The 13,210-nt window shown below is 40.2% G+C and overlaps 1 protein-coding gene across 10 annotated transcripts in view; it reads left to right on the top strand.

Moving 5' to 3' along the window:
• Positions 1-11,032, top strand: part of LOC139963701 (prokineticin receptor 2-like) — a 62,279-nt gene extending 51,247 nt beyond the window's left edge. For 5 of the 10 annotated variants that reach the window (XM_071964777.1, XM_071964779.1, XM_071964781.1 and 2 more), the window contains exons 2-3: positions 6,215-7,469; positions 8,892-11,032. In XM_071964777.1, the coding sequence (XP_071820878.1) occupies positions 7,039-7,469; positions 8,892-9,678 (1,218 nt within the window). In that variant the 5' untranslated portion in view covers positions 6,215-7,038 and the 3' untranslated portion in view covers positions 9,679-11,032. The remainder of the gene's footprint in view (positions 1-6,214; positions 7,470-8,891) is intronic. The other 5 variants (XR_011791729.1, XR_011791728.1, XM_071964785.1 and 2 more) reach the window with 5 other exon arrangements.
• Positions 11,033-13,210: the final 2,178 nt, after the last annotated feature.

Here is a 13,210-nt window from a genome sequence, read left to right as displayed (position 1 = left end):
CTTCCAGCCCCTTCCACCCCACCCGGTGCACCAGTAAAGATGCCAACCGCGTTTTGATATCATAATGTAGTGTAAAGATTACTATTTCAAAATTGATGACGTTTTGCGATCAAATGTACAAACTCAATAAGTCGCTTTGCTTTGCTTGTAGATACTTTGCTATCATTGATTGGAAAAGTTAGAAAAACAAACAGCGCATAATCAGTTTAAAGTACCAGTTTAAAGTACAAAAGTGTGTAAAACCAAAAAAAATGTCAACAACAAAATAGAGGGCGCTCATTACTAAATTAAAAAATAAAGAAGTTAAGAAAATTCTTATTGTTCAAACTTTTATATATATATTTGCATGGTATGCACATTCCACTACTTTTCAGGCAATAAATAGATCGCTAGGATACCATTAAAGGATGGCTTGAGGAAGAATGTTAGGCTTGGCATGTCCAAGAAACATTTGGTTGCTGGTAATGTGTGTATAACCGTATTCCGGTTCACCTTTAGAAATATGATAAATCTCTGGAATGCTTCTTTACCGCTTAGTTAGTGATGTCGTCGGATCCTCAGTGCCGTCCTTATTGGCAATTTAAATCTATTGTTTTAGTAATAATAATAGCTCAATAAAAACATTTTCCTTTGATTTCATGTTACAACATACAGAGTACTCATGGCTAACAATCAATACCATTTGTCCTTGACAAATTTGAAATGCATTTGAGACCATAAAAGTCTTATGTTTTTGCATTTCGAAGGTTGCGTAAGCCTATATAAGAGAAATAGTTTGATTGACACACGGAAAGCTCTTACCACAGAATGGCTTGAGATGGAGTTTTCTTTGCTTTTCGTCAAGCGACGAGAAAAGTTTCCTGTCTAGCATGGACAAGTGACGTACGTGTCTCGGTTTTTGATGTTACACCACGCCCCCACATTCAGTCAACCCTGCACATTTAAATTAAAAACTGTCCGCAAATAGAAACCACGTAGACGCCGACGAGCAGACACTAGACTTAATTTAAGCATGACGTCATTGATTACGCAATGAGGCATCTCGTACAGGTGCTACAGGTGCATATGTGTAATATTAATTCCTCATCGGTGTGTGTGATTCTGTTGATCGTAGAGTTCACCAGTTTGCCATACTTCAGTCAATCTTTTCTATAACTTGATTTATTGTGTTTGGGGGTTAATGGGGTAACCTTACCTACTTTGAGAGTTGGTGGGGGGGGGGGGGATTGGGTCCAGCAAAGTGAGCGTTGTTATTCCTGGCTACGTTGCTACACATTATTTTGTTTAAAGGGGATAGTCGGACTGTAAAGAATCGTTGTGTTTTTGAGATGGACTATAATGGGAGAATCATATTATCTCTATGTAGACAGTTGCGTGCGATATCGTGTGTTACCTTAAAGGGAGTGAAGACTCGCGCACAAAGAAACGTCTGATGCCGGTGATCTGACCTAGTTTCGATTGAGGTGTAACAGAAGTGTTAGACACCACCATCGATCCCAGTAAATACACACACAGCTTGCTACAGTCGGTAATTTGACACTAGTGTACATGCAGTCAATACATGCAGCTACGGTCAATACCCACAATACAGTGTACATAGCAGCGGTTGACATATCAGCAGGGAGTTGTTATGGAACTTCCTGATCTCAGGTCCAGATGAAAGATAACAAGGTATCACGTTTCATTAGGCTACTGTCTGCATTTTGTAGCGACAAGAAGAAAACTTCACTTGCAAGCAACGGAAAGTTAACTTTTTTTTCAGAGGGCGGCACGCGGTTTGGGGCTAGTCTTCAGTGCCTTTAATGGTATAGTACATTATCGTTGTTACGGCTGGTAACATATATGCAACTAGTATCTTTATAGGGGGGGGGTGGGTGGGGGACACAGGGGACGTGGGGATTCACATATTGCTTTGTTTCTTTTTGCAGGGTGAATCGTTTAAGCCGTGTTTGCTATGTTTTCTATGCGATTATTAATGGGTCTCAATTGCAATAATAGAGCCCAGCTCTACTTATAGGAATCAAACATTTGGTATATCTAGGAAACAATTCTATTTATAGACCATGATTCATGATCCTATTTATAGACTATGATCCTAATTATAGACCACGATCCTATTTATAGACCACGATCTTATTTATAGTAGCAAGGGCGTAGGAACCGGGGGGGCTGGGGGGGCGCCAGCCCCCCCCCCAGTGAAAAATGTGGGGGGCGGAAGTATCATTCCGCCCCCCCGCTCCGCATGTAAGAAAACCCCTTTTTCATTTCCAAATGAGAAAAAAATCTCATTTGGAGCACCAAATTGCATTTAAGGCCAGGTGAAAATGCAAAATTCTTTACAAAATGGAGTGGGAGTTGAAGTGTGCTATATTGCACCAAATTGCATCTGAGGCCACCTGGAAATGCAAAAAAATTCCAAAGGGGAGGGGGACACCCCTCCCCTTAGACCCCTCCCCCAGGCCGGCCATCAGTCTTCAGCCCCCCCACTCAAAAGTACCTTCCTACGCCAATGTATAGTAGCCTAAAACAATTCAAAACTATGATAGCAACCTAATAAATAGAACACAAGTACTATGCATTAAACAGAAAATGTTAAAATAAGTCATAAAACTCAACATTTTCAATACACAGTGGATTCCATAGTGCTTGAAAGACACACGATCACGTCTTGCCTAACAATAAATATTGAATACAAACATCACAGTGGTTGAAAGGTTAGATTCATTAAGAAGAGATACTGTTACATGTAGACTCAACACGGTCGTGCTGCGATAGCGACACTAGAAACCTAATCCACTAATCCCCTATCTGCGGCAAGCACTAGTAACCTAATCCATTAATCCCCTATCTGCGGCAAGCGGACCCTGATCAGAAATATGACGTCATTCCAATCAGCCTTAAAATATTGAAACTGCAAAGATGTTTCAAGTGGGGATCAAGATTTGACAGAATTAATATAATTAACAGCAAGCACCTCAACTGCTGTGCATGTTTTGACATTTCTATTTATTTTTATTGCGACAAGCCATAAAAATGTCGCATCATTGAAGTCGTCTCACATAGGCCTAATTCATGACGTGAGATGTTCTGCATGTTAACACAAATAAGATCAGAATCTCTACCAGTGAAGAAATACTTGAGTCAGACTGATTCTGTATTCTCGCTGCCAATCGAGTTCATAACATCTTCTTCTTTTTTGATTTTGGTTATTTACCATGAATTGATTTATCCCCTCGGATATTCACCGGTCCCTCCTAATAAGACAGTTTCTCAAACTCGTAAACTGTCTGCAGAATACGTTATATTATAACGTTCAAGCAAACCTATCTTTCCAAGCAATCGAAAATACACCATCCATCATAACCTGAGGCTATTTCAGAATCCATCTCCCTCTCTACCTAAACTTAAATCATTAATGACAATTTGCATAAGATGCAGGCTAGTGTTTATGATCAATTACTTTGCCTACGTCATAACAGACATGCCTGCATAGGTTTAGAACCATAAGCTCATAAAGTAAGGAAAAAATAGAGCTAATCGTATAGAAAATATTGGAAATTTGATGGAAATCGTGGACGATCATTACTGTAAGGGTGAAGGTGAAGGCAGTAGGAATATACTGGTGATCATAAAAGAGATGTTTACTCATATCTGAAAAATTCAAATTTAAATTACTCCAAGAACTGCCAGATCACCCGAATTGTTTTTGACCGCTAGCTTGCACATGCGCAGAGAATATGAACTAGATAGCGAGGACGCTATGCATAGATGGATTTAATGCTGACAACTGGTATTTTTTTTTTTTTTTTTTTTTGTAATTTGGTGATTGGTAGTGATAAATATATCAAAATTAATATGATTCCCCAACCCCCGTCCAATAGAGTCTTTAATTAATAGATAAAAATTATTAATTAATATTATTTATTAATATTATCCCCCAACCCCCGTCCAATAGAGTCTTTAAGTAATAGATTAAAATTTTTAATCCTATTTTCGATTTTCATCAACACTTTAAGACTGGAAAATTGCTAGACGTTTCAAGATTTATTTCCTCGAGACTTTGGTCTTTTACCTTTTTTTTATTTTTTTTTTTATGCTAGAGTTCATTTACGAACATATATCTCACAAAATGAGACTGATTTGAGACGGAAAACAGAACAAAAAGTTTGTTTAAGTTTCAGCAAGATTTGCCATTAGTTTACTTTTCACGGAGTGTATAGCCTAGTGGTTAACGCCGGCGTCTCCCAGTCATGAGATCCCCGGTTCGATTCCCCGCCGACAGCAAGGTGTGTCGTCTGGCAAGGGTGTTGTTCAATAACAACTTCCCGACATGGAAGTTAAATGGATGTGTGCCGAGAGATTGGCTTCGGTCAGCTTGCGAGTCTATAAGCCTCCATGGCTTCTTTCGCGAGTTCCTGCTTGCGGGAAGATCACATATACATACATACATACATACGGAAGTGAGGCGCTACACTAATGACCTTTGTAATCCCTGTAAAACATCAGGGTAAATAAAACTTACCTGGAACAGGATTAAATATGAAACAAACTCTTGCTGATCTCGTTCAATATCTATGTCAGAATACAGAACAAGTATAACTAATTTATAATAGCTAGACTTAATATAGTAAACTATTGTTTTTTGCAACATAATATCAAATAACGGAAGTACGTACAATATTACTGACCCGTATTCACCAACTATTCCCATATCCTCTCTATTACCCAATGTTGTCAGCCATTAACATGCCCCTCCCATGCATCGGTTTCCTTCCCAACCCACCCGCCTGTCTTCATTCCCTTCGGCTTCCCGCTCTGTCAGACTGCTTCCCTCTGGCCTCACCCGCCTCCCCTTCCAGAGGCCTCCATCCACTCACGTCCTGTCCCGTCCCCTTCCATCGGTTTCTCTCTCTGCCCAATGATTTCCTTCTACCCTCATCCGCACACTTTCCCTTCCATCCGCTTCCCTCCCCCTCCCTTCCCATCCGCCCCCCCTCTATCCGCTTCCCTCCCCCACTTCCCGCCCCTCCCATCGGCTTCCCTCCCCTCCTATGCGCTTCCATCCCCCTCCTATCCGCTTCCCTCCCCTCCGATCCGCTCATCACCCCCTCCTATCGACTTCTTTTCCCTCCTATCCGCTTCCCTCCCCCTCCTATGCGCTTCCCTCCCATTCCTATCCACTTCCCTGCCCTCCCATCCGCTTCCCCCTCCTATCGACTTCTTTCCCTCAGTATCCGCTTCCCTCCCCCCCCCCGATCCGCTTACCTCCCCTCCGATCCGCTCCCCTCCCCTCTCATCCGCTTCCCCCCTCCTATCCACTTCTTTCCCGTCCTATCCGCTTCTCTCCCCCTCCTATCCACTTCCTTCCCGTCCTATCCACTTCCTTTCGCTCCCATCCTCGTCCTCCCAGCTCATCTGCGTCCCTGCCCTGCCCTGCCCTGCCCTGCCCTGCCCTGCCCTGCCCTGCCCTGCCCTGCCCTGCCCTGCCCTGCCCTGCCCTGCCCTGCCCTGCCCTGCCCTGCCCTGCCCTGCCCTGCCCTGCCCTGCCCTGCCCTGCCCTGCCCTGCCCTGCCCTGCCCTGCCCTGCCCTGCCCTGCCCTGCCCTGCCCTGCCCTGCCCTGCCCTGCCCTGCCCTGCCCTGCCCTGCCCTGCCCTGCCCTGCCCTGCCCTGCCCTGCCCTGCCCTGCCCTGCCCTCCCACCAGCCGCACTCCCCCTTCATCTACTTCCCTGATTCTTCTATCAACACCTTTTCATTTGCGCAATACTCTCTTATCTCATAAGTGTGAACGACGACCAATTTCAGTTTGTAAAAATAACTTTAATATTTATTTAATAATATATATATAATATATGTTTAATACCGGGCCATTTTTGCGAATCTCCAGTTTACAAATCATTTATTCGCTCTTTTATTCATTGACAATTTCCCGGTAAATGTTCTCTTTATGATTACTTAAAACTTTTACTCCATAGTACTACACCGTATCGAGATATATGGAGTTTTCTATAATCTGCATAGCGAATGAAGTGGAATTGTAAATGTTTACCAAGAGCTGCACAGCATTCTCTTCTTAAAATCAATGTAATTTTTTTTTTCGTGTTTCAATATTCTATAACAAGACAATACTATCTTCATCGTGCACGTGGTTACGCCATTTTCGCCATTTGGTTTACAAACTTAGTAATACTTTTTCTTTCTTCCTGTTTCTACAGAATCTACTTTCAGATGTGTCTGCTGACGCGCAATGCCGCCGACTATTACCGGGACACGTTACATCAACAAACCGTCATACAACACTAAACGAGAAGTAAATCACTAACTAATGGACGTGGAGTCTCTACTCAAATAAATTCTGAATTTCACCGTTTATATACAAATCGACATATTCAGAGTGGAATTTTGAAGCAAGGTGTGTTTTATATGACTTCAAACTGCTTGAGTGACTGAGGGAATCTATGTAATAAGACATTTATGCAAGGTGTGTTTTATAGGACTTCAAACTGCTTGAGTGACTGAGGGAATCTATGTAATAAGACATTTATGCAAGGTGTGTTTTATAGGACTTCGAACTGCTTGAGTGACTGAGGGAATCTATGTAATAAGACATTTATGCAAGGTGTGTTTTATAGGACTTCAAACTGCTTGAGTGACTGAGGGAATCTATGTAATAAGACATTTATGACGAGCTTTTGCTTTTAAGACGTTTTTCCACCTGCAATAATCTCAGCAATTTACTGTCTTAAATTGACTTCCTTCGAGCAAGCTCTATCATATTTAACTTTTATGAAACAGCTTATCTGGAAGGTGTTGTCACTTACCCATTCATCTTCACATACAAGGTCACTTTGACGCGACGTCAATTTACCGCGGGCTAAGTTTGTTTTTTCCGATCCGCTTTGGCCTGGTTAAAGAAATGTAATGAAGTGTACTTGAATTAATATTAAACATCGGAAAAAATCCTAAAGAAGTACGTGGATTATTACAACATTTTATTTGTTTTATTGGAAGATATCACAAAAGAGAGCAGAATAAAACTATGGGGGAAATGTCGAGCTATGAGAGTTCTCAAGACTTCGTTGCAGCTCCGCTGTTATACAATGAAATTTACCATTATGATTATGCATTCTTGAACAAGACTGACGGCGGACAAGTTCCCATACCAGTGGCTGCTAAAGTTATCCTCGGTCTGTCGTACTCAATGGCAATCACCATATGTGGTATAGGTAATCTCTTACTTTGTTGCTCCCTCGTCCGCTTTCAACGCATGCGTACGACTACTAACTTGCTGATCGGAAACATCGCGTTGTCAGATTTCATCGTTGCAGCTGTTTGTATACCTTTCAAGTTTTACTACTATATGGCGGAATCCTGGCCATTTGGAAGTGTTATGTGTGTTATGGTCGGCTACGGATCTGTGACTTCACTCTATGTGTCTGTAAACTCCCTCCTGCTTATAGCGCTTGACAGGTAGGAACAAAATTACCTATTTTAAATGCAGCCAGCATTTTGGCTTGAATTTCTGTTGTCATTGATACTAACAATTTGAAGTAAAAAAAAAACTCACATCATTATAATTTCTTGGCTTGAGTTTCAAATATGCAAGAAAAATGGAAAACTTGAAAAAAAAAAGTTACGATATGTCTTTTACGTGTGAGTATTACTACTATGTGAAATGGGGTGTGACAATTATATTGTAAGTATACGCTTTAGTGACCATTTTAGTATACCTAACAGATTTTGTGCCACTATTAGACAGTACGGTCCTTTCGAATACAAAGCATTGGCGGCATCACCATATTAAATGACTTACTACTTTAACAGAACGTGTCTAGTTGTTTATTGTATCTTGCCGCAATGGTTGCATCATTTGACAAAATGGATGCGATTATAAATATAACCTTGCCATAGGGAATTAAAATACATGTCCCGTTTATAGTAGTTCATTGTACGTTGAAATGGCTGCATTTTGGTGATTTGAAAGTCGACCATTTAACCAAAGATGACTTTGATGACCAAACTCGCATCAGGAATGATGATGCTAAGCTTCAAAAGATTGCAAATGCAAACAAAATTAAAAAAAAAATACACATGAAAAATCCGTAGATATTCGCGGTTCAAACTTAAGACAGATTAATTAGGTAATTTATAGTTATCTTTGAGATTAATACCAGACTCGTTCAACCCAAGGCATCTGCTTCTATAAGTAGTTCAAGACACTGTATGAATTCATAATGAGATGTTGACAGGGAAAGAATCCATCGCCGTAAGAAAACAGATTTAGAGAATTTACTCTGTTTGACTTTGTTTGTAGTCTCAGGGTCACCGATATGGCACTAGTTATTCAATGGTCTGTAATAAAAGTATTCAATGTGTTTAATCGGCTATGAGAGAACAGGTTAAATGCATCTCAACTACTTCAAAACAGTTCAATATACAATAACATACACATGGCTACATCTGATCCATATGTATATTTATATATATATATATATATATTGCCGGTGTTACAAATGAAATACCGGTATTCTGTCGATGTATCGGTGTCGCTATGTAGTGTCGTTCTATGTTAGCATTCATCTTTAAATAAGATTCACAATATTATGTGAAATACCGGTATTCTATCGATGTATCGGTGTCGCTATGCAGTGTCGTTCTGTGTTAGCATTCATCTTTAAATAAAATTCACAATATTATAAATAGTAAACGGTCCGTGGTTCCCAAAAGGTTGAAGTCGATTAAACGTTGATTGGATAATGCATTACACATCACAGCATCGGTTTGAATATGTTATATAAACATTTATATTACTGAATATTACCACCGTTACATCATACATACATGTGACATGATCACGTGATTGATAACAGGTTTTTCTGTTTGCTTTTACAGGTATTCCAGTATAATGTATCCATTGCGTCCGAGAATGAGTCGAAGCACCCTGACATGTTGTGTGTGCACTATTTGGGTGGTTTCCCTAACGGTTGCCATACCAACCGCCACGACCACGGTAACTACCACGATGTATGAAAGGAATGATGTGGGTGAAATCATCGGTAACTTCACCACATGCTGGGAATCCCATTGGACGAACCACACCATGATGTCATTTTACACAATTCTTTTATTCATTGTGGAGTTCATCATTCCTCTTGGCCTGATGATGTTTGTTTATTTCAGTATCGCAAAGAAATTGTGGTTTCGTAATGTCCCAGGAGGTCACATGACCCAACAGCAAGAAATGGTGGTTGAGAAGACAAAGCGACGTACCATTCGAATGTTGATAATAGTCGTGACGTTGTTTGCTGTCTGCTGGGCACCTTTCCATGGTTACGCAATCAACAGAGATTTCATTATGCCATCCTTTCAGGGCGAGCGAACACTTCATTTCTTTACAACTTTTTACTTCGTAGAAGCTTTGGCTATGAGCAACAGCGTATTCAATACTATCATTTATATCGTCATAAACGCTAATTTTCGAATGGCAGCCATGCAGATGGTACTACCAAAGTCGTTGTGGAAGAAAGATCCATCCCCCAATCCATATGTGAGGTACCATAAATATGCGAGCAGGTCAAGAACGGGAGCTCTCAAAAATAACAACTACAATGGAAGCCTCATGACGTCATCAACATGCTTGGGGAAAGACAAAAGTCCGAAACATCAGCAAATATTGTAATCATCTTGATTAACGAACAGTTGCGATGCAGTCTCTTAATTGAACTCCCGTTGCTGGGTGTCAATGATACTTACTACATTGACTTATGCAGTTACTACGTAACTTGTGTTTTTTTTCTGAAAACAAAGCGAAGTAATTTAAACACTGAAATATCGTCCAAGCGTTAGCATCTGATCCCAGAAAGCAAACCATGAAAATCGGGAGATGCAATAGCTCTGGTGGGATCATGTACACTTCATTCTCTGGGGCGAAATCATGAAGAACAGAGCACTACCTCTTAAAAGTGGCTGTTGACTATGCATATGCTAACAGATACGTAAAGATTGACTATAGTAGAATGTCTCCCTCTATAACAATCGTGTAACTTGATTACATACAGAGATTTATAGAACATTATAAGAGATAGATCCAGAGTAGTTATTAAATGAACAGCTAGTCTAGCAGTTTCTTTCAGTTATGGCTTTTTTACACATTATATTTGTATATTGGTATGCTTATATACTTAAGACTAAACCTTTGCCATGCGGGCCACACACTGGAATAGTTTCATTGATCGGGTTGGGAGCTATATGATTATACCTTAGCCATGGAATTGGTGTGCCACACACTGGAATAGGTTCATTCATCAGGTTGGGAGATATATGATTAAAACCTTAGCCATGGAATTGGTGCCACACACTGGAATAGGTTCATTCATCAGGTTGGGAGTTATATGATTGAAAACTTAGCCATGGAATTGGTGTGTCACACACTGGAATAGTTTCATTCATCGGGTTGGTGTTATATGTTTATAACCTTAGCCATGGAATTGGTGTGCTACACACTGGGATAGTTTCATTCATCGGGTTGGTGTTATATGATTATAACCTTAGCCATGGAATTGGTGCCACACACTGGAATAGGTTCATTCATCAGGTTGGGAGATATATGATTATAACCTTAGCCATGGAATTGGTGTGCTACACACTGGAATAGGTTCATTCATCAGGTTGGGAGTTATATGATTAAACCTTAGCCATGGAATTGGTGTGCCACACACTCGAATAGGTTCATTCATCAGATTGTATGCTATTGATAGAATTCTGTTCTATTCTGTAATTGTTGTAACACAAGCTGGGTAACAATATTCTTATAACAGTCTGAGAGTTATAAAATCATGTAAAATTTACTGATTATTTCTTGCTGTATCAATGCATTCAGAGCTCCCTGATGTATTTCACACTGGCAGTGTGACATAAATATTACCTACAATTTGCACATTATGATGGTTTTTATTACTTTCTGTCGATTCCTAGCGACTGTACAAGTTATGTAATCGTTTGCGTCAATATATATTATTTAAGTAGAAAAAGGAGAAAAATATTCCAAAATGTAAGAATCTTGAGAACGTGTTTCATTTCGCGTATACAACAATTGTTTGTTAAAAGCAGAATAGAACAACTTACTGAGGGTCATAGAGCACCCCACTCCTCCCCCTCCCGCCCCTCCCCCGCCCAGTTATACATTCCCAGTCCGTTTCCAACCGTGTTTCAACCGCGACTACCGGTTCCATATATGGTACACCGAATTAAAGAACCTTATGGTAGTTAACCGCCGATAAATTTATGAAACCCACCGAATGTTTCCCAAGAAACAATTTCAATTTATTAAATTAAATTACAACCTCCGAGATTTTGTCAGCATGGGAAAGTTGATAACTAACTAGCACTAATTAGCATTCCATTCCGTGCCCTAATCGCCCACATATCGCTAACCTAACCCTAATCGCCCACACAGTTTTGTATTAGTATTAATTACATGTTAAATGCAAATTTTCAGATATCCCTTCAAGTTACTTCAGTTACAGAAGCCACATGTTTATGGGCTTGTTCTTGAAGGCTACATACTAAAGGCTACATACTTGAAGGCTACACACTAACTAGGCACGTTGACTAGCAATCTCTTTGAAATTGGTTTGCAGTTATAACGTTTACACAATCATTTTTTTTCAAAATCAATACGTTTTAAGTGCATTTTTCCACCATGTTAGCGTGCTTTTACACTAGATCCGGATCAGATCCCATGATGTTATCAGACGATCATCTCTCCATGGGATAAGCTTATGCATTGATCCGGACGCATTTACACTTGAGTCGTACTCTGATCCTCCCCGGCTTTTCACCGGATGTTGGTAAAAAAAATCGGATTGATAATGTGTCATGCGGGCAGCCGTGGATCGCGTAGTGCGTACGCTCCAAAACTTTCGTTGTCATGGTTACATAGCCTTAGGGTCTCAATGCTACGCTATGTATACGATCCACACACACACCCTGCTCAATCTACGTAGGAATTAGCACATGCATGATACAGGACTGGAATTTCACGCGATAATACTTGTGACGTAATGAGGTCCCTGGATATCTCGGGTCACTGTTGATGCGGGAGTGTTCACATTGCAAAATTAATCTCAACGTCCGGATCAGATCCTGGTCTCTGCCAGCATCAAACTAGGGGGATCAGATCCGGATCTGAACTGCGGTTACACTACAGCCGTGATCTGGACGTCAGGATCAGATCCTAACGTCGAGATCTGATCCGGATCTAGTGTAAAAGCACCCTTAGTATTGGTTTATCATTGCTAAAAAAATTGGGGCAGGTCAGGTTTATTTATTCTACATTCCTGGAATGACCCTTAAACTAAACTTGGTGATGACGTCAGCTACTTATTTCAAGCTGGAATGTTAAGAAAAAATCTACTTCATATGAAACGTTATCGTACCGTCAAAATGTTAAGATCTCTGTGTAAATATAGAGGTAATTTTAAACAAAATGTTCAGCTGTTCAGTTAAAATGTGAAATATTTGCAACAATACGAAAACTTCCCTAAAGCAAACAGGTGAGGAATTCAACATTGTGCGGCAGGGTGACAGCATGTCTATTTCTCAAATGATTGTTAATTCAACTTTACTTTGAGAAATAATGATGAATACCGCTCTCATCGGAATGTCATTATTTCAACATTTTGCAATAAAATGATAAATTGCAGTAAACTCAAAAGATAACGAACTTTATAACAAGCAGCTGGACGCTTCCATAACTATATGATTGATACGCGTCCGTTGTTTCAATAGATAATTACTCCGAAGTTAAAAGTAGTTCTGGTGCGTAACCTATAGCGAGAGATTGAGGCCTAGTGGATATTTGTCATAATAAATAACGCACCAATTTGGAATAAGAGGCCCGCGTCGGTTGTCTTTAGTCAAGTCATAACATACAAAAGTGGTCAGCCTAAAGGTATCTTTTAACGTGTTTAATAGATTCTGAAATAAAAGGCCGACCAAAAGTTAACTTATATAGTGTGTGGTAAAAACTTTAAGCTTTTCTGATAAGTTGTTTGAATAAATCCTGAAAATAAGCTGGTTGAAATCTCTAAGCGCCACCGTTTCTGAGTGCCTATAGTGTGACTCCATATACTGAAGTAGAGTCGTAGTCGAGTAGTTATTGAATGCCTGCTTCGTCGCTACACACAGTGTATAAGTGATACTTCAAAACT

Source organism: Apostichopus japonicus, chromosome 22, assembly GCF_037975245.1.
Source record: "Apostichopus japonicus isolate 1M-3 chromosome 22, ASM3797524v1, whole genome shotgun sequence".
Taxonomy (NCBI): domain Eukaryota; kingdom Metazoa; phylum Echinodermata; class Holothuroidea; order Aspidochirotida; family Stichopodidae; genus Apostichopus; species Apostichopus japonicus.
The sequence above is the reverse complement of the archived record's forward strand: the minus strand, read 5'-3'. Positions and strand labels throughout refer to the sequence as shown.